Below are 19,401 nucleotides of genomic sequence, written 5' to 3'. Positions count from 1 at the left end.
AAGTGCATTCTGAAGCTGAAAGATAGAAGCTATGGAACAATAAAATAAAATTAAATAATATCCTGAAGACTGTTGTCCATTAACACATAACTCCTTCTTTCTCCTACTGCATTGATGATATGAAGTGGTGGAGAGAGCAATCCTATTGCCTCTAGATAGTGTCTGGGTGGGCCATAAGATATTTTAGATTCCTGGATCTGTGATTAGAGACAGCGCTCCAACCTCAGAGCCGGGAATCTGTGCTCCCTGCCTCCTTCCCCTGCCCCTCACAGCCAGCATGGAAAGAACCACACCGGCTGCCTCTCAGAGGTTGCAAAAGTGACCTCGGAGAGGGGTTAAACAGGGCATTCTAGTGGGCGGGCACGGGAGGGGACTGGGGAGGCTGGGTACACTGTATCCCCAGGCCTCCCCAGCCTTCTTCCCTCCTCCTCTGACATGCTCTAGCTAGATGGGCAAAAAAGCCTGTCTAGCTAAAATACAGAACAGGAGGAGTGCAGAGGTGAGGATCGCCTCTGCCGCTCCTCCCACTCTACATTGGATGGCTGTAAGCCTCTGAATTTGGAGGCATATGGCCATCCCGATAGGATTGTGCCCTGAATGTGTTAGCCTGCAGGCACTGGGCCAAGGAGAAGATGCAGTGGCACCTGGTCTACCGTCCTTACTATGCATCTGAACACTCTGTAGTGCTGGTATATAACTTTTCACCTATCATCTTGAAAACACACTTGGGCTGCAAACCTAAATGCATTTACCTGGGAGCAAGTCCCATTGAATTTATTTGAATGCATTTATTTAGTTAGTTTGAATAGGATTGCAGTGCTAATTGTTCTGTTCTGAAAAACGTGACATAATTTTATGTTATTTTAATAAATGTCAAGGTATTACATGACCTTTGGGGCCCATTTTGATGATCCCCTATTGCCCTTTCCTGGTTACAGTTTTGCCAGCCTCAGCTAGAAAGGATATTGTCAGTATAATCCAGCCTGCTGGTTCCCCATCTCACCCATGGAGGCTTGGCCACATGGAGGCTTGGGCTCCCTCTGTGGGCTTCTCCTGTTCCACTCCCCTTCCCCTGATAGGATTATTTAGTATTGCTGTCTCCTGGTAAAAAGGCAGTTAGCAGACAAAAACAAAACAAAGGCAGAACAGAACGAGCGTTTAGCAGCCCCACATGTACACAAAAGACTTTTTAATAAGGGAGGACGTATTTCTTTGGGTGAAGAAAAGGTAAAATGGCTTACTCACAGTTTCTTGCATATAGAAATGCAGGCAGAGCACACGGTTTCAAAAAGGAGTTTGTTCAGTCCATTTCTTTGTGTTCTATAACACAAGCAGGAGTGAGAGACAACAAGCATGTGTGCTCCCAGCAATGGAGGAAGAAAGGGAGAGAGTGGGAAGGGGAGGAGCAGGAAGGAAGAACCATCCTCCAGGCAATAGAGATCCTAAGGCTTGCTGTGCCCATGCATTAACTAACTAAATGCAACACTTCCCCCTTCCTGTCACTTGCCGATGAGGTTGCAATACTCCCAACAACCCCAAGTCCTGCCCCCAGGCTTGGAGGCCACTGTGGGTTTGGGGAGAAGGTGAGGGATGAGCAAAGTCAGTTCCCTGGCTGAAGCAGCAACCAGCCAATGTTTCGGCCAGGGACCTGATGATGTCATGGCTGTGGCCCTGCCTCCTCACATCATCTCTCCATTTGGGGGATCCGGGGGCAATCCAGGCACTGGAACTAATATAGTTTCCCACCCCCGGCCTACATGCAGAAATTCAGTGTGTGCAGGTCAAAATCACATGGTTGATCTCCAGGAAAGCAGCCATTCAATTTTGGCCTTTGGGTATTGGAACTTCTATAAGTAGGGCATATTTCGATGTGCTGTCCCCACATGTACAGCCAGAGACTGCAGACATGGGGCTGGCATGCCAGAGAGGCAGAGGGGGCGTGCTCATGCTCCCCTCCATGCAATGCATCAGATTTCTGGGCAAGTATAAGCTCATCCAGTCCCAAATGGAATGGAAAGCTCTGCAAGAACTTGCCCCCATTCCACAACGAAAGTTTAACAGTAGCTTGTAAATTTTAGACAGAATTTTTTGCTCATCAGAATCCCCCCTCCACCGCTGGAAGTGGTTAAAGCCCTCGAGTGATATTCTTGATGCAACAATTTCCTTACATGCAATCTGACTTGTCAACATTCAAACCAGGGTCCATTGCCCATTTAATATTTGACCAGACTTCAAGTCTCGTTGTTGGCAATGGGATAGGTTTAAGGATGTGGGTTTATAGGGCTTCATTTTGGCAAGATCATTCCTGATCCTGGGGCTGTTTTATTGTAGTTGTTCTCATCTTCATATTGTACCTGTAATTAACACATTGTAAAAGTTTTAAATAACACAGATCATGGATAAAAGCTTGCAACTGAAAAAGTAGACAAAGGGCAAAGGAACAAGACAGAAGGGGAGGCCTGATAGAGATGATGGTTAAAACACGTATGTGGTTGGATGCAATTACGCACAAACTTAAATAAATTATAGCCTATGATCACCCAAATTATAGTGTATGCAAGCAGAGAGCAAGGAGGGCTAGGGCAGACCAATGTCACAGGTGCCTGCTTACTGACAGGATGGGGTTCAGTAACATGCACTCTGATGACTCAAGGAAGTAGGTCACACCACATGCTATATGGGAATCACGATTAAAAACAGATTCCTTCCCAACCCCAAATATAGAGATTAAGAGGGAAAAGGTTATCAAAATTATCAGCTGTTGTTTAGCAGTTCCAACACGGCCTACATTTGGAAGGAGCTGGCATTCCAGTTGAAGTGAATTGCTATTTGCTTCTTGGTCACTGGTTTTGACTGATATGCTGAGCATAATGACATTGCATGTTTCTTTTACTAGATAACACTGGGAAGACATGAGTCAGTGGCAGCTACATATCCTCTGTAAAGTCGAGTCAGCCCCCCACCCCTGAGACTGGATTGCTCAGGATATGAAAAGAGACAGAGGATCTCAGCTTAGAAGGCCACCAATTCTCCCATTCTTTATGGGAGTCACCAGATCTGAAGGTGGATCTCCTTCCCATCTAGTTTGATTCTCCTGACTTTCTTTGTGTTTGTCAGTTTCCTAGGCAATGTTACTGTCAGTTAAAATAAGCTGCCCAGGAGCTGAGCTTGCTACATCAAAGTAAAGCAAAGCCTGGCTCAAGTTTCCCTGCAAGCTTTGCAGCTTGTTGGTGAGTTAAGATAACTTTACTATGGCTGAGCAGCTAGGTAACTCCGGTCTAAGGTCTTTCTTGAAAGCAGACAATGCAGTAATTTAGATTTTGGCTTAGTTCTCAAAAACAGATGAGATGGTAAACCTTTTTCTGGAACTTCATGTTGCAGGAGAGGCTCACATGATCAAATGTGCCTCCATTCCCCACAGATTCCTTGAACAAAGAAAACAGGCATGTAAGGGAGGAGGCTAGGCTAGAATCCTTCTCCTTGACATCAAGTTTTCCATGTGCAGGGATCTATCTATCTATCTATCTATCTATTATCTATCTATCATCATCTATCTGCATGAAGCATTCAATTATGTGACCTCTCTCCTGCAGCTTGAAGTAGTATCATCCAGAAGTTAATTTACCAGCTCATCTGTTGTTCATGAAAACTAGGCCCTAGCTACTGAGATTTAGCCATTTTTCTTAATTAACTCTTTTGCCAGCAAACAAGGCAGAAGTTTCCTGTGTTAGAACTGATGGAGTAGAACAATCTTTCAGTCTACAGTTTAGCTATACAACATGGTGATACAAAGCATCCTGAAAGCTCTTGCTTTTAGTATACACTTAGGAATATGACTAGAATGCATACAAATATTAACACATTTCTCCTTGTTTCCGATTGTAGCTGTGTGAAATAGTGGGAACAAGGACTAGATGGTAGGTCTTCAAGGTGAGGAAGAAGGGTTAGACTTTGTTAGACTTTCCAGTGTTGGCACATATGACGCAGACACCAGAGGAGGTAAAATATAATTATTCTATCTGATCTGGAAATTGTCTTCACAGCAGAGATTGTATTTTAGCCTAGCTAGTCAATGATGGCACCTCACCCCCTTGAAACAGGCAAGGTAAGCATCTTAACCTGACATGCAGGCGCCTCTCAGCTGAAATCAGGTTAGTCAAAACCGACAGTTCAGTTAGCTGGTGACTCCACGTGGGTAACACGAATCACCCACTCTGTATTAGCACTGATACATCAGTATCTCATACCAAATGCCAAGATGGGCATCACTAACCATGGTGCCATCAGGACAGGAATTGGGGACAGATGTCCAGGGCTCCGATTAGCAGAATAACCAGGAGGGCCCCTAAATGCAGTAGGGCTGGCTTTCCACATTTGAAGTAAGTGAAATAATGCACATGACATTTCCATCTAAAGAGGGGTGGGAGGAAGACCAGTCCAGAGTCTAACATTACCTAACTGCACCACTGACCATGAAGGAAGAACACAGTTTCTTTGTTTTCAAGTAACAAAACCAGGTGAAGCCAAGTGGAGGGAAAATAGTAACTGGTAATTTGGAGGTGCTCTCTTTATTTTGACCTGGATGTTGTCTCTCTCTTAGACTGGTGAGCAACTTAAAACACAGGGCCTACTTTTTCAAAGCCGGCAAGTGGTTTTGTATGCTTAGCTTTAGGTATCTTCAAGGACTGAGTTCTCACCAACTGTGTGAAAAAGAAGCTACTTTAAGGTGAAACGTGGCTAGGCAGGCAATATGTCCATCACAGGCCAGTCCTTGAAAAGAGAACCAGTAGTCACAGGAGAACATATCCCAAACAAATGGAAGGGAGAAAGAACAGCCTTGTGCTTTGACAGCAACTGCCAAACACTGGTCACATTAGACACCTGGGTACCTGCAGCTTAGTCATACGAAATGACTGGAGAGAGGCTACACATTTCAGAATCCAGTGGAAAAGTCTCATCACCTCTTTGTGCACTTGCATGCTTTATTTAGCCCAGCAAAAAACAAAACGATTTGTTTCGGGAGCTGTCTGATTTCTTAAGGGAAACAGCAAAGAAGGAAAATATTGATTTAGGGCCTTTTATTTTAAAATTCATTCTATAAGCCAGGGGAGAGGGGAGGATAAAATTCTAGTGATGTCAATTCTCATTGCCATGGCAACTGTACATTTTTAGTGGCAGCGGAGTCTTCCTCGAAGCTGCTAAATTGCATGGAAAGTGAGGGCAAGAAGGGCAGGGAGCAGACAGTGAAATTTACTTAGGTAAAACTGTAAATCTCAGAATCTGCTTGTGGGGCGGGGGAAGAGAAGGGAAGGAATATAAATGAGTAAACTAAATAAGTATACCTGCTGTTATGTAACCAGCAGTATTATTTTATTTAAGATTTATAGCCCACCATATCTTATGGGCTCAGGGCAAGTTACAGTTGTGTCTAGAGCAGTATTTGCAAATGAGTGGGCTTATGTTTTGCTTCATTTTTATACTGGATACTGTCACCACAAATATGGAAAGATGCAGCTTTTTGAACCACACTAGAATCTTTAGTATCATATTCTCTGCAACTCTGTTGTTGTTTAGCCTCTTCTTAAGAGAAAATATGCTTTCTCTCTTTTCAATTTCCCCTCAAAGTAAAACAGGTAATTCAAGGCATTTTTTTTCCAATTTGAAAGATACCTTTTGAAATTTCAGGCTTTCAATTTTTTCTTTCTTTCCACTCTTTTCTGAGGATACCATAGCTTTTTTTGTTGAGTCTGGGTGCTACCTTTCGTTGGGCTTATAGCATGAAACAATGTCAGGGTGCCAGTCATTTCTTTCACTCTGATATCTTCCCTTAGACCAGCCTCCCCAACCTGGTGCCCTCTAGATGCTTTGGACTACAATTCCCATTGTCCCTAGCCTGCATGGCTGGACAGTACTGGGCTGGGGAAGGCTGCCTTAGACATATTCTAGTAATAAGAAGGGCATGCACCTGTAACAATTCTGAGAAAGTTCTTGAAATATGCTTTGCTTGCAACCACTTCATATTTGGTATGTTCCACGCTCTTATATCAAATTTGGAACATGGAAAAGCAGCTTAAGATTTTGAAGTAAAAGATAAAAAGGCATGCCTGATCTCAAAGTCCTTTTAAAAATTCCATGAGCCTGTACCAGAAGTCAGAAATGACCCTGAATTCTTGGTGGCACTTTGTTCTGGGGAAATGGCATGGGAAACATTACTTGCTGATCCATGATCAAGCTAAATACAGACAGTCCATCTCATAAAATCCCTAGACAAGGACAGATCTGTCACAGGTGATCACACGGGCATTCCAGGAAGGGCCTGCCAGCTGAAATGCAATCTGTGAAGTCGGCAGGGCTTGCTAGGAGTGTGCGTGCACTCAGGGCTAGCCTAACACATTTTGCTGCCTGAGGCAAAGAAGAAGATGGCTCCCTCTCCCATTCCATGTACAAAAGCCAACGGGATTTTTTTTCAACACTGACAATGGAAAGAATCCTCCACTGTACCTGAACGCAGCAAGTTAGCTTAGAGGGCACAGGGAAGGCCACTTGGCACTCAGCTCTCTCCTCCAACACCTTGCTACTGTCTCCCAGTATCTGCCACCTGAGGCGACCACCTCACTCTGCCTAATAGTAGGGCCAGCCCTGTGCACACTGCATTTCAGGGAAGATGAGGTCAGGAGGGGAAGGATGCAGGCTGGGGTGGCTGGCTGCTGGGCAAGGAGGAGATGTGTGCATCTGCTGTAGTTTGTATATACAAAACAAGAACTTGGAATAATGGAGAATTTTCATCTGAGAATTAGGGATGGCGGAGAAATCCGCCACGGATTCCAGTGAGGCCGGATTCTTTAGAAACCGCCCCCCCGGAGTCCATGGCGGAATGGACTACCCCTCCACCCCCTGAAATCCCCCTCAGACGGACCCTACCTGCCACTGTCCGGTCCAGTCCATCCGCTGCTCCAGTCTGCGGCCGCAAATGGCGTCCAGTGTAGCAGATGCCATTTGCGTCCCTGCTTTAGCTGTGAGAATTTCTCCACGAATCTTGGGGAGGCCGAATGCCAGCGCATTCGGCCCCCCGAAATTGGCGGAGAAACGGTCTGCCCCCACGCCCCCCTCGGGACAGGACTTACCTTGGGCGAATCCTCCTGGCGGCGGCGGCTCCGGCGGTGGTGGTGCGGCAGCGGCGGCGGCCAGTCTTCTGACTGGCCGCCGCTGCTGCCATTTCCAAGTAAACAAACAAACAAACAAACAAACAAACGTGATAGGCTACGTAAATCTTTACGTAGCCTATCACGGCTAGATTTTAAAAAAACACCATGATAGGCTACGTAAATCTTTACGTAGCCTATCACGGCTGACTTTGAAAAAAAAAAAAGCGCATACGCAAATGGCGGCGCCCATGGGTGCCGCCATTTGTGTTCCTTATTTTGGCACGTGTAGTCTACGTAAATGTTTACGTAGACTACACGTGCCAAAATAAGGAACGCAAATGGCGGCGCCTATGGGCGCCGCCATTTGCGTATGCGCTTTTTTTTTTTTTTCAAAGTCAGCCATGATAGGCTACGTAAAGATTTACGTAGCCTATCACGGCTGCTGCAGGGACGCAAACGGCGGCGGCTACGGCTGCTGCCATTTGTGTCCTGGCAAGAGACGAGATTCACGGCTGGAGGGACGGGGCGCCTCCCCCACGGCCAGAATTTTGGCGGGGAGGGACGGGGCGCCTCCCCCCCTGCCAGAATTTCGGGGGGAGGGACGGAGTGCCTCCCCCCCACCGCGAAGCAAGCTTCGGGATCAGGTAAGTGACTTTTGTCCATCCCTAGCTGTGATAGGCTACGTAAATATTTAGGTAGCCTATCACAGCAAAGAGCAGGGACACAAATGGCAGGGATAGAAGTCTGGCTGTGGACGGGCCCTGCTGGTGGCTCCATGGACTTGCCGCGGAGTACAGCCAGCCAGGGAGGATTCCGGGAGAAGGGACGGATTGCCTCCCCCGCCCCACGGACACCCCCTGGAACCTGGAGGTAAGTATTTCGCACATCCCTACTGAGAATAGACAGAGGAATTTGGAACTTGGAGAGCAAATCAAGATTTTGGTTTGGGTAAGTTCACCCTTCACTAAAAATGAGTAGCAGCCATTGATGAGACTTATCCTCCATGAATGTGTGTAATTCCCTTTCAAAGTGATATTTAAAGGCCCCAGACATTGATGGTAAGGGGGTTGGACCCAGATTTTTGCTCCCTCTCAATGGGGAACATATGCACGCATGCACAAAGGACCGGGTTTGGATTTAGGGCTGGCACATCTGTCGAGGGGAAAAGCAATTTCTCATTTGCACATGTTAATTCATTGGACTGCGTGACATTTGAAATTGGCCAGTGCTAAACATTATGGCTGAATGCGATGACAAGGACAATAAAAGTGCTGAGATGCCATAAAGTATCTATGTTGATTTAAAAGAAGCCAAGTGGCACCTCTGTTCTGACTTGCTAGGCTGAATACAAGCGCAGACGTGCTGCCGCTATTCATGCTACAGAGCTGCTTTCTGCTCAGGCTTGAACCTGCTGCCAGTTAAGCCAGAGAGTTCCAGGTAAGAGTGACAGATGGTTATCGTCCAAGGTGAGAAAATAGTTTATGCATGCAGGGCAAGGGTGTGCATGTCTGTTACTGGAAGCAAGAATACTTTCCCCCCTCAAACAGCTCTTTTCAGAAAAGAAACCATTCTGCAGAACTGTGCCCACCAATGCAGGCACGGAAAGCTCACCAAACATTTGATTGGCAAGCCCTTGTGGGCACTTTGCTTGGCATGCAGTGAGACAAAACAAGTGGGAACTGGAGCTTTACTATAGCAACTTCACTGTTAAAAACACTCAAATGTCAACAGGTCCCTGAGGTGTGCTTAGGTGGGCCAATAGGATGCAAAGGCAGAATCACAATGCTTCCCCCTTTCTTTAACCAAGATGTTCTGAATGCCAAAGGTCTGTAAAAGGAAACAACAGCACTGACTTTATCAAGAAGATTCCTCACTGTTCCTGCCTGCCTTATCATTTTCTAGCAAGCAGCCATAATTACGCCCAGAGGGGACGCATTTATTACAGGGATCTCCAGAAGTGCAACGTGTTTCTATGTGTTCTATACATGCAGACACATTGCATACACACACACACACACACACTCCAAACACATATCCATCCTTGTCAGAGAGGCTGGACCACCCAGAGTCAGGGGCAGACAGGTGGGAAAGGGAGAGTATCTGCCAACCACTACTCCAAACATTAGGAACCACAGTATTGGGGGCAGGTTTTTCTCCCCTTGACTGTGTCTCAAAGTGCAACCCATTTACTTGTTGCATAGAATTCAAGGGGAGCAACTGAGAAGTGAGCCCACCCTTCACTGCATAGCTCTGTCCTAGGTTCCATTTGTTGATCACACATGATTGTGATAAAGGGGCAGAACCCAGAAACTGGCTTATATCTCTGTGATAAGACATAACACTTTTAATTTGCAGAGTGGTTAAGCAGAGTGATTTTGTATTTGCCCTCCCAGCAGCAATGTAAGGTAGGTTGTTAGGATTCCCATTTCACAAACAGGGAACTAAGGCTGAGAGATCTGTGACTTGCCCATGAGCGTCTAATGAACTCTTTAATTTTTATCATAGAGTTCTTTGCAATCCTGTTGACTATGCAACATATGGAGGCTACACAGAGAATTGTTGTCAATAATCTGAGTTACATTTTGTTCCATTTCTCTACTTAAATGGCATTCATTTTACACAACAGATCACAAATTGCAGTATATGAGAACCAAATCTGTCTTTGTGCTTTACCAGGCCATGTACTGTGTTCAAAGCATGCTTGGAGATAGCACCCACTTCCCATACTGACCCCGTGGCATGCTTATCAGAAGATGAAAAAGAAAGCAGAAACCTACCCAGCCATAACAATGAAGAAATCCAGGCGGTTCCAGGTGTCTCCAAGGTAACATTTCTTGCCAAAGATCCCCAAGGCCACCATCTTCAGCACCATCTCCATAGCAAAGAAGATGAAGATGAAATCATCAAACACCTGAAAGGTCCATAAGAAACACTGAGGTGAATTTTAACCAAGATTCACTGACATTCTTGTCTTACACTGCACAACACATTGAGAATGTATTAATTTCACTGCTCTAGAGAACAAAGAACTGACATGCACTGACATGATTCCTCTCTATTGCTTTCCTGATCCACCTTTTCCATGGGTGACAGCATCCCACTCTTTTACCAGCAATATATTTTAGTCTTGTCTAGAAGAGCACAAAAACAGATGTGTGAATAGACAGAGGGGCTGGCCCAGATGTTTCCTAGAATACTCACTTGCGATGGTCTTCATATGTTTTTGCCAATGACCTTAAGCGTGCTTTCATAGAAAAGATAAGCTAAACCAATGTGAATACTGGTCAAGACCTCAACCAGTGGCTCACCCAAGGAGGGAGCTACTTACCTGCAAAATCTGACATCTGTTGGAGAGGCAGTCCATATCATCACAGGGCTGGTACATCCCGAGTGTCACGCAATTCAGTAGGATCACCATCATGCTGACACACTCAAACCAAGTAGAAGGAAGAAATGAAGTCAAGGAAAAAAGTCAGCTACAAATGCTGCAAGCAAACCCAAGATCTGTCCAAAAAGAGTTTTTTTTTGTTTGTTTTTTTAAAACCCTCAGACTATGCCATCAGGTCATAGGAACTTAATTTGCACCAGCTGTAGACGAGGTGGTGAAACTGTTCCTGGACTGTACAACTTCAAACTTCAGGTAGGGGAATCCCATGATTGCATGTTCCTCTATAGAAAAACTTTGACCTCCACACAGAAAACCAGCTATCAGAAGAGTCCTAACCTAGTCTTCACCCAGATTTATAGGTAAAAGGAATAATTTTCATGAGGAGACATTCAATGATGGATACTCCATCTGCAGGCTAAAGTGAATGTTTTTACCATCTTATCTGCTGTTTGTGTGAATTACTTCATCTACTGTTCTAGAATAACCAAGACAAAGCTATCAAGGTGCGGGGAGTGGGGATGGAGCACAAGGAATGTAAAGCACAGCCATGTATAAATGCAAATTGGAAGAAAATGAAAACATCCATTTTGAGTTATCTGATCAATCCTTTCAAATCAGACATAATAAAGAGATTTTCCATGACATTCTGCATGCATAAGCTGCAGAGGACGCCAGCACAGTAGGGTTAAATGAGTAGGACTCACTTTTTCCATAACATTGTTTTATTGACTTTTCATCACAGAAAACAATAAATTTAAACCCCTCACTCCCCACAAACAAGATGTATTATAATTATACTTTACAATTACCCTCACCTTCTCCAGTTGTTCACACTTATTTTGGTTCAAAACACAAGGTAATGTGCTGGTTTGCATGACAAGGCCAACTCACCATGGGTTATTTTCCCATGATGAGCCACAACGCGTGCTGGCCAGGTGACATTTTGAATATGCAACCCCTACTCAGGGGTTGTCGTGTAATGCAAACCTGGCCACTGAGGGTTATTTGAGGGTAAAACAACCCTTGAATAACCCTTCAACAGACTGAGAGGTATGTGAAGGTTGTTTAACCCTCAAATAACCCTCAATGGCTGGGTTTGCATGACACGACAACCCCTGAGCAGGGGTTGCATATTCAAAATGTTATGCGCATGCACATGGTATGCGCTGCAGCCCATCATGGGTTAAACAACCTCTGATGGGCCTGCTGTATCATGTGAACCAGGTCATGATCTTCAGAAGCAATTAATGCAAACATATTTTGCATTTATTTGGCTTCTTTCAGTTTGCAGATTCAGTTTCCAAATATGTGAATATTGGCCACCAGTCTGCCACAAAACTATTGGATTTCTGTCTCCCCCTGTTGAATCTTTATTTGCTGTGTTAATTTATTCATTATGAATAAAGCCCAGTTTTTTTTTTAACCCAGCCTCCTTCTGTAGGTGCTTCTGCTTTTGTGCTGTCACTAAGGAGTTATTTAACATAAGAAGAAACCTGCTGGGTCAGGCCAAAGCATCATTTTCTCACAGTGGCCAGCCAGATGGCTACAGAATGGCCAAAGCAGAACATGAGCTGAAGAGCCCTCTCTCTATGGTTCCTCCCAGTGACTGGTATTCAGAGGTATACTGTCTCTGATACTGGAGGCAATATACAGCCATCCTGACTAGTAGCCATGCATAACTTTATCCTCCATGAATTTGTCTAATCCCCTTTTGAAGCCATCCAAGTTGGTGACCATCATGATTCATGATATCTTGTGGTAGCAAAATCCACAGTTCAACTTTACATTCTGTGGAGTCCTTCCTTTTGTCTGAATCTCCCACCATTCAGCTTCAATGGATCCCTCCAGGTCCCAGTATTATCCATTTTCACTATATATAATTTTATAATCCTCTATTATGTCTCCCTTCCTTGTCTTTTTTCCAAACTAGAAAGCCCCAAACATGGCTGCATTAAACTCCGGGTTGGACTAGATGACCTCATTTGTGCTGAGTGTTCTTTATGCATCTGTGTCCACACTGGAGCCAATGGATTGGGACAGTTAGATAGGAAAGATGTGATTTGTACTTCTGGAGAGTAATTTGTCTCTCCTGCAGTGAGTGCCAATGAAGATTGTATTGCCTTCAAATTATTCTCTCTCTCTCTCTCTCTCTCTCCTTCTCTCTCTCTCTCTCTGACACACACACACACATACGAAATTAGGGATACTAATTTCTTCCAAGAGCTGTATTGGAAGGAACAGATCACTGGTCCATCTAAACTGTTATTTTGCTCCCAACAGTGACCAATGCTGGATGTAACTTCCATGATGGGCTTAATTGTGCTACAGTTTAACTGGAGGGTATATTTGTTTCTTTCTCCCAGCTGGTGATCAGTAAATATCCCAGAGCATGAGGATTGATAGCCCTTGTAATTGTTTCCCTAGCTAGTGCATGGTGTCTCTGCAGATGCTTATTTGGAGAAATGGTAAATCCTTCATTTTTGGAGGCTCATACTAAGATAACTCCTAATAACCAATAGCCAGAGAGTCAGTTCATCTCTGTTTTCCTTTACAGCTTACAAAAATAAAAAAATAAAAACAATCCCTTGTATTTATTTTTAATGTGTTGCCTGATAATAATCACCATGTGCCACGTCACTTTGTGTATTATAAAGTGTTGCAAACACAAGGGGGCACAAGTGATTATTTATACCCCTTTTTGTTCTATGTAATTCTGCCATGATTGTTTTCAACTTTCCAAACTGAGCCATCCTAAATCCAGATGTACATTTATGTTAAGGGTTTTCTAAATTGCTGCTGCAGAGGCAAGCTGCCCTAAATGGGATGAAAGTGTTTTAATGCCCTTTGTTTTGCAGCTTATACATTTAAATTTAGTTTTAATGAGAATAAAGCCCCTATTATTGCTCCCTGTAAAGAGCCCATGAATATTACCATCAACATCTATGCAGATTAAAGGACATGTTCAGACTGGGTTTTATCAGAATGTGCAATGCTGAGGAAGATTTCAGATCCCCTCAGGTCTGTTGCTCATTGGGAATGAGATGCAAGGAGATCCAAATGAGAGGCAAGGAGAGGGGAGGAAATGAATACAACTCAACACTTAATTCCTGAACACGTATATACTTGTTTGCTTGCTTTTAGGGATATCTATTTGAAGCCTTTACACCCTAATCCTAAAGGCATACATTTTATGATGTAAAGGATGCAGGTTCCACTGAATTTGACAAGGGCAAATCCATATAATTGCCCTGGTTCAGATAGGGAACAAACATGGAAAAGCAAGCTTCCCCAGCATATCTTGGTGGACACTGATTATCTAGACCCATTCCAGTCTGGGTTTCGACCTGCTTATGTGATTGAATAAACCTTGTTCACCCTGATGGATGACCTTTATCAGGAGAGGGACAGGGGGAGTGCAACCCTGTTAATTCTGCTCAATCTCTCATCAGCTTTCGATACCATTGACCATGATATCCTTCTGGATCAACTCCATGGGCTGGGCACTGGAGGTACTGTGTTACAGTGGTCCCAGTCATACCTGCAGGGTCGATTTCAGAGAGTAACACTGGGTGACCATTCCTCGGACCCTTGGCAATTGAGCTATGGGGTTCCCATAGCTCAATTGCCCCCAGTGTTGTTCAATATCTATATGAAGCCGATGGGAACTTTCATTAGGGAATTTGGAGCTAAGTGCCATCAGTATGCTGATGACACACAGCTCTATCTCCCTGTGACATCTGAATCAGGTGAGGCTGTGCAAGTCCTGGATCAGTGCCTAGACCCATTCATGGGTTGGATGAGGGCCAATAAACTGAAGGTGAATCCTGGCAGGTGGAAGCCCTGTGGGTGAGTGGATCCTGAGTCCAGAAGATAGGCTCATTGCCTGTTCTGGATGAGGCTGCATCCCTTTGAAAGATCAGGTTCATAGTCTGGGGGGTACTCCTAGATCTGTCACTGTTGCTGGAGGCCCAAGTGGCCTCTGTGGCTTGGAGTGCTTTTTACCAACTTCAGCTGGTTCACCAGATATGGCTTCTCCTGGGCAGGGATAGCTTGGCCATGGTGTTACAGGTGCTAGTAACCTCAAAACTGGATTACTGCAATGCACTCTATGGGCCTTGCCTTAAGGCTGGAACAGAAGCTGGGGCTAGGGCAGAATGCAGCAGCTTAGCTCTTGTCAGGAGCTGCCCCTTTTCATCATGCAGCTCCTTTGCTGAGGGAACTGCACAGGCTGCCTATTCACTACTGGGCCAGGTTTAAGGTTTGGTACTAGTGTATGAAGCCCATAGCAACTCAAGGCCAGGAAACCTAAGAAAGCGCATTCTCCCCTATCAACCTGCCCAGTCACTGAGGTCATCAGAGGGCTTGCTCCTGGTGGTTCTGCATGGACCTATGGCCTGATTGGAGCCCACCCAGAGAAGACCCTTCAGTGTGGTCCACCAGGAGCCTTCAGAGCCACTGAAGAGCCTTCAGTGTGGTGGCCCCTTTCTATGGAACTCTCTGCCTCTGGAGGTCAGGCAGGCACTAAAATTGTGTTGTTTTTGGTGCCTCCTGAAAACAACTTATTTCAAGACGCCTTCCTTCTTTTTTATCTTTTATTGTTCACCACTCTGGAATCTGTCTAGATGTGGAGCAGTATATACATGCTGTAAATAATAAATATTTCTAGCTGAATGAGAAACTGCACTAATAATCTGTTTTGGAGAGTGGGGAAGGCTGAATCCAGACCTCTGCTCTCTTCCCAAATAGATTAACAATGTTATCACCAACAATCTGAATGGGATGCTACATATGGAACATAAGGCTAAATGGCTAGTAGTCATGATGTCTATATATTACCTCCAGTATCAGACGCAGTATGCCTCTGAATACCAGTTGCTAGGGAACACAAGGAGGAGAGTGCTATTGTGCTCATGTCCTGCTTGTGGGCTTCCTGTAGGCATTTGGTTGGCCACTGTGCGAACAGAATGCTGGGCTAGATAGGCCCTCAGTCTGATCTAGCACGGCTTATGTTATGTTATTTTGTTCTTACATGCGGCCCCAGCCGCTGGATAGAGCTTTTGAGCCTTGAAAGGTGCGCATGCAGCAGCCCACTGCTGTGTCTACATAGTGTCGGACTGAAACTCCCACCATAATGATGTCCACAGCACACATTAATAGTTTTGCCCATTTAAGTGATTGGCTGTTTTCATTGCTTTGAGAAAAGACCAAACTTGGGGCCAATGTCATGGAGTGACAAAATCCATCCAGCTGCCCTGGACATTGTGGGCGTGGGATGGAGGCAATATCATGGAGGGGTGCAAGATGCATCTGTGCACAGAACCTCACTGTCTCTCTCCAGTAGTCCTTGAAACATTGAGGCCCTTCTCTTTGCCCCATTTTCTGGTATGTATAAAGGGAATTGGGGACTGGTGGTGTTCATATGGAGTTCAAGGGAGTTGTAAATTCCTGACATAAGGACTATACATTATTATATGCACTGTTATGTTCTGGAATAAGAAACTTTAAAATAAGGAAGTCTTTTCAACCGTAACTGTCCCACCATCTTGAATTCCCATGAGGGTTGCAAAAACTGGAACACCCCCAATTTCCATCCTCCAAAAGCTTGGAACGAACTTACGTACATTCTCTCTGGAAAGAGAAGCTGGTAGCTGAACTTGGTTTGCTTTGTCTTCAGTTCTTCCCCAGGGACGTTTCAGCAGCCAAATTCAGTGGTTATCTGCCCTGCATTTTGCTAGGCAGAGGCAAGAGCAAAGTCTTGCTGCTGATTTATGGCAAGGCACTATTTACCAGTTCTCCTTTCAGTGTTAAATGGCGCAAAGATAACTTGGACGCTCTTTACAATTATTTTGCAATCTTCTCTGTTTCTCAGAATGGAGAATAGAGATCCCAATAGTGAAAGGCACTTATATGACTATATTAATATTATTATAACTTTAGGATATTATCTTAATATAATTTACATCCCTCTTACACATTTTACACAATCTTTTACGTGTGCTCAGAAGTAAGTCCCCTTGAGTCCAATGGGGCTTACTCCCAGGTAAGTGGGAACAGGATTGCAGGTGTAATCCTATGCCTACTTACCTGGGAGTAAGCCCCAATGAATTCAATGGAGCTTACTTCTGAGTAGACATGTATAGAAGTGTGCTGCCAACCTCCAAACCTCAGGACAGATACATAAATAGTACTACGTGAGTAATATAGGTTGGTCAGATCACCAGTATCTTTTTTAGCAGCTACCTATGTAGTTGACCCCCTTCATGGATCACTCCCTTGTTGAGGCTTTCATAACTCAGTGAAGCCATAAGCTATGCCATGCAGGGCCACCCAAGATGGACAGGTCAGGGTGGAGAGTTCTGACAAAATGTGGTCCACTGGAGAAGGAAATGGCAACCCACTCCAGTATTCTTGCCAAGAAAACCCCATGGAACCTATCACAAGGCTAAAAGATATGACGCCGGAAGATGAGCCCCTCAGGTCGGAAGGTGTCCAATATACTACTGGGGAAGAGCAGAGGGTATTTCCAAGTAGCGCCAGAAAGAGTGAAGCGGCTGGGCCAAACCCGAAAGGACACTCAGCTGTGGATGTGTCTGAAAATCCGATGCTGTAAAGAACAATATTGTTTAGGAACCTGGAATGTAAGATCAATGAATCAAGGTAAGCTGGAGGTGGTCAAACATGAGATGGCAAGATTGAACATCGACATCTTGGGAATCAGTGAACTAAAATGGACAAGCATGGGCGAATTTAATTCAGGTGACCATTATATCTACTACTGTGGGCAAGAAACCCTTAGAAGAAATGGAGTAGCACTCATAGTCAACAAAAGGGTGGGAAAAGCAGTACCGGGGTACAATCTCAAAAATGACAGAATGATCTCAGTACGAATCCAAGGCAAACCATTCAACATCACAGTAATTCAAGTCTATCCCCTAACCACTGAGGCTGAAGAAGCTGCGGTTGATCGGTTCTATGAAGACCTACAACACCTTCTAGAACTAACACCAAAAAAAGATGTCCTTTTCATCATAGGCGATTGGGATGCTAAAGTAGGAAGTCAAGAAATCACTGGGATAACAGGCAAGCATGGCCTTGGTGTACAAAATGAAGCAGGACAAAGGCTAATCGAGTTTTGCCAAGAGAACACGCTGATCATAGCAAACACTCTTTTCCAACAGCACAAGAGGCAACTCTACACATGGACATCACCAGATGGTCAATATCGAAATCAGATTGATTATGTCCTTTGCAGCCAAAGATGGAGAAGCTCTATACAGTCAGTAAAAACAAGACCTGGAGCTGACTGTGGCTCAGATCAGGAGCTTCTTGTTGCAAAACTTCAGCTTAAATTGAAGAATGTAGAGAAAACCACTAAACCATTCAGGTATGACCTAAATCATATCCCTTATGAATACACAGTGGAGGTGAGGAATAGATTTAAGGGATTAGACCTGATAGACAGAGTGCCTGAGGAACTATGGACAGAGGTCCGTAACATTGTTCAGGAGGCAGCAACTCAATCCATCCCAAAGAAAAAGAAATGCAAGAAAGCAAAGTGGCTGTCCGAGGAGGCTTTACAAGTAGTTGAAGAAAGAAGGGAAGTGAAAAGGAGAAAGGGGAAGATATAGCCAACTGAATGCAGAGTTCCAGAGAATAGCAAGGAGAAACAAGAAGGCCTTCTTAAATGAACAGTGCAAAGAAACCGAGGAAAACAATAGAATGGGAAAGACTAGAGATCTTTTCAAGAAAATCGGAGATCTCAAGGGAACGTTTTGTGCAAAGACAGGCATGATAAAGGACAAAGAAGGCAGGGACCTAACAGAAGCAGATGAGATTAAGAAGAGGTGGCAAGAATACACAGAAGAACTATGCAGGAAAGATCTTAACGTCCCTGATAGCCATGATAGTGCAGTCACTGAACTTGAGCTGGACATCCTACAGAGTGAAGTCAAGTGGGCCTTAGGAAGCATTACTAACAACAAAGCTAGCGGAGATGACAGTATTCCAGCTGAGCTATTTAAAATCCTAAATGATGCTGCTGTTAAAGTGCTGCACTCAATATGCCAACAAATGTGGAACACTCAACAGTGGCCACAAGACTGGAAAAGGTCAGTTTACATTCCAATTCCAAAGAAGGGCAATGCCAAAGAGTGTTCAAACTACCGCACAATTACGCTCATTTCACATGCCAGCAAGGTTATGCTCAAAATCCTACAAGCTAGGCTTCAGCAGTATGTGAACTGAGAACTACCGGAAATACAAGCTGGGTTCCGAAGAGGCAGAGGAACTCGAGATCAAAACGCCAACATTCACTGGATCATGGAGGAAGCAAGAGAATTCCAGAAAAACGTCTATTTCTGCTTCATTGACTACACTAAAGCCTTTGATTGTGTGGATCACAACAAACTGTGGCAAATTCTGAAAGAGATGGGAGTACCAGACCACCTGACCTGTCTCCTGAGAAACCTGTAGGAGGGTCAAGAAGCAACAGTAAGAACCAGACATGGAACAACCGATTGGTTCAAAATTGGGAAAGGAGTACGACAAAGCTGCATATTGTCGCCCTGCTTATTTAACTTATATGCAGAGTACATCATGAGAAACGCCGGGTTGGATGAATCACAGGTCAGAATTAAGATTGCTGGGAGAATTATCAACAACCTCAGATACGCAGACGATACCACCCTAATGGCAGAAAGCGAAGAGGATCTCAAGAGCCTCTTGTTGAGGGTGAAAGTGGAGAGTGCAAAAGCTGGTTTGAAACTCAATGTTAAAAAAACGAAGCTCATGGCATCTGGCCCCATCACTTCCTGGCATATGGAAGGGGAAGAAATGGAAGCAGTGACAGATTCTGTTTTCTTGGGCTCC

General features: G+C 44.5%; 1 protein-coding gene across 2 annotated transcripts in view; it reads right to left on the bottom strand.

Moving 5' to 3' along the window:
• The window catches only part of CACNA1I (calcium voltage-gated channel subunit alpha1 I), a 384,553-nt gene that overhangs the window by 194,387 nt on the left and 170,765 nt on the right, over window positions 1–19,401 (bottom strand). Inside the window, exons 2-3 of one of the 2 annotated variants that reach the window (XM_084811754.1) lie at window positions 10,474–10,585; window positions 9,923–10,056 (exon numbers count right to left, since the gene is read on the bottom strand). In XM_084811754.1, the coding sequence (XP_084667880.1) occupies window positions 9,923–10,056; window positions 10,474–10,585 (246 nt within the window). Of the gene's footprint in view, window positions 1–9,922; window positions 10,057–10,473; window positions 10,586–19,401 lie in introns of those variants that run through there. The other variant, XM_084811755.1, reaches the window with a different exon arrangement.

Source organism: Heloderma suspectum, chromosome 7 (genome assembly GCF_057233095.1).
Source record: "Heloderma suspectum isolate Gila_16-S chromosome 7, 16-S_ref, whole genome shotgun sequence".
NCBI classification, from domain to species: domain Eukaryota; kingdom Metazoa; phylum Chordata; class Lepidosauria; order Squamata; family Helodermatidae; genus Heloderma; species Heloderma suspectum.
The sequence above is the reverse complement of the archived record's forward strand: the minus strand, read 5'-3'. Positions and strand labels throughout refer to the sequence as shown.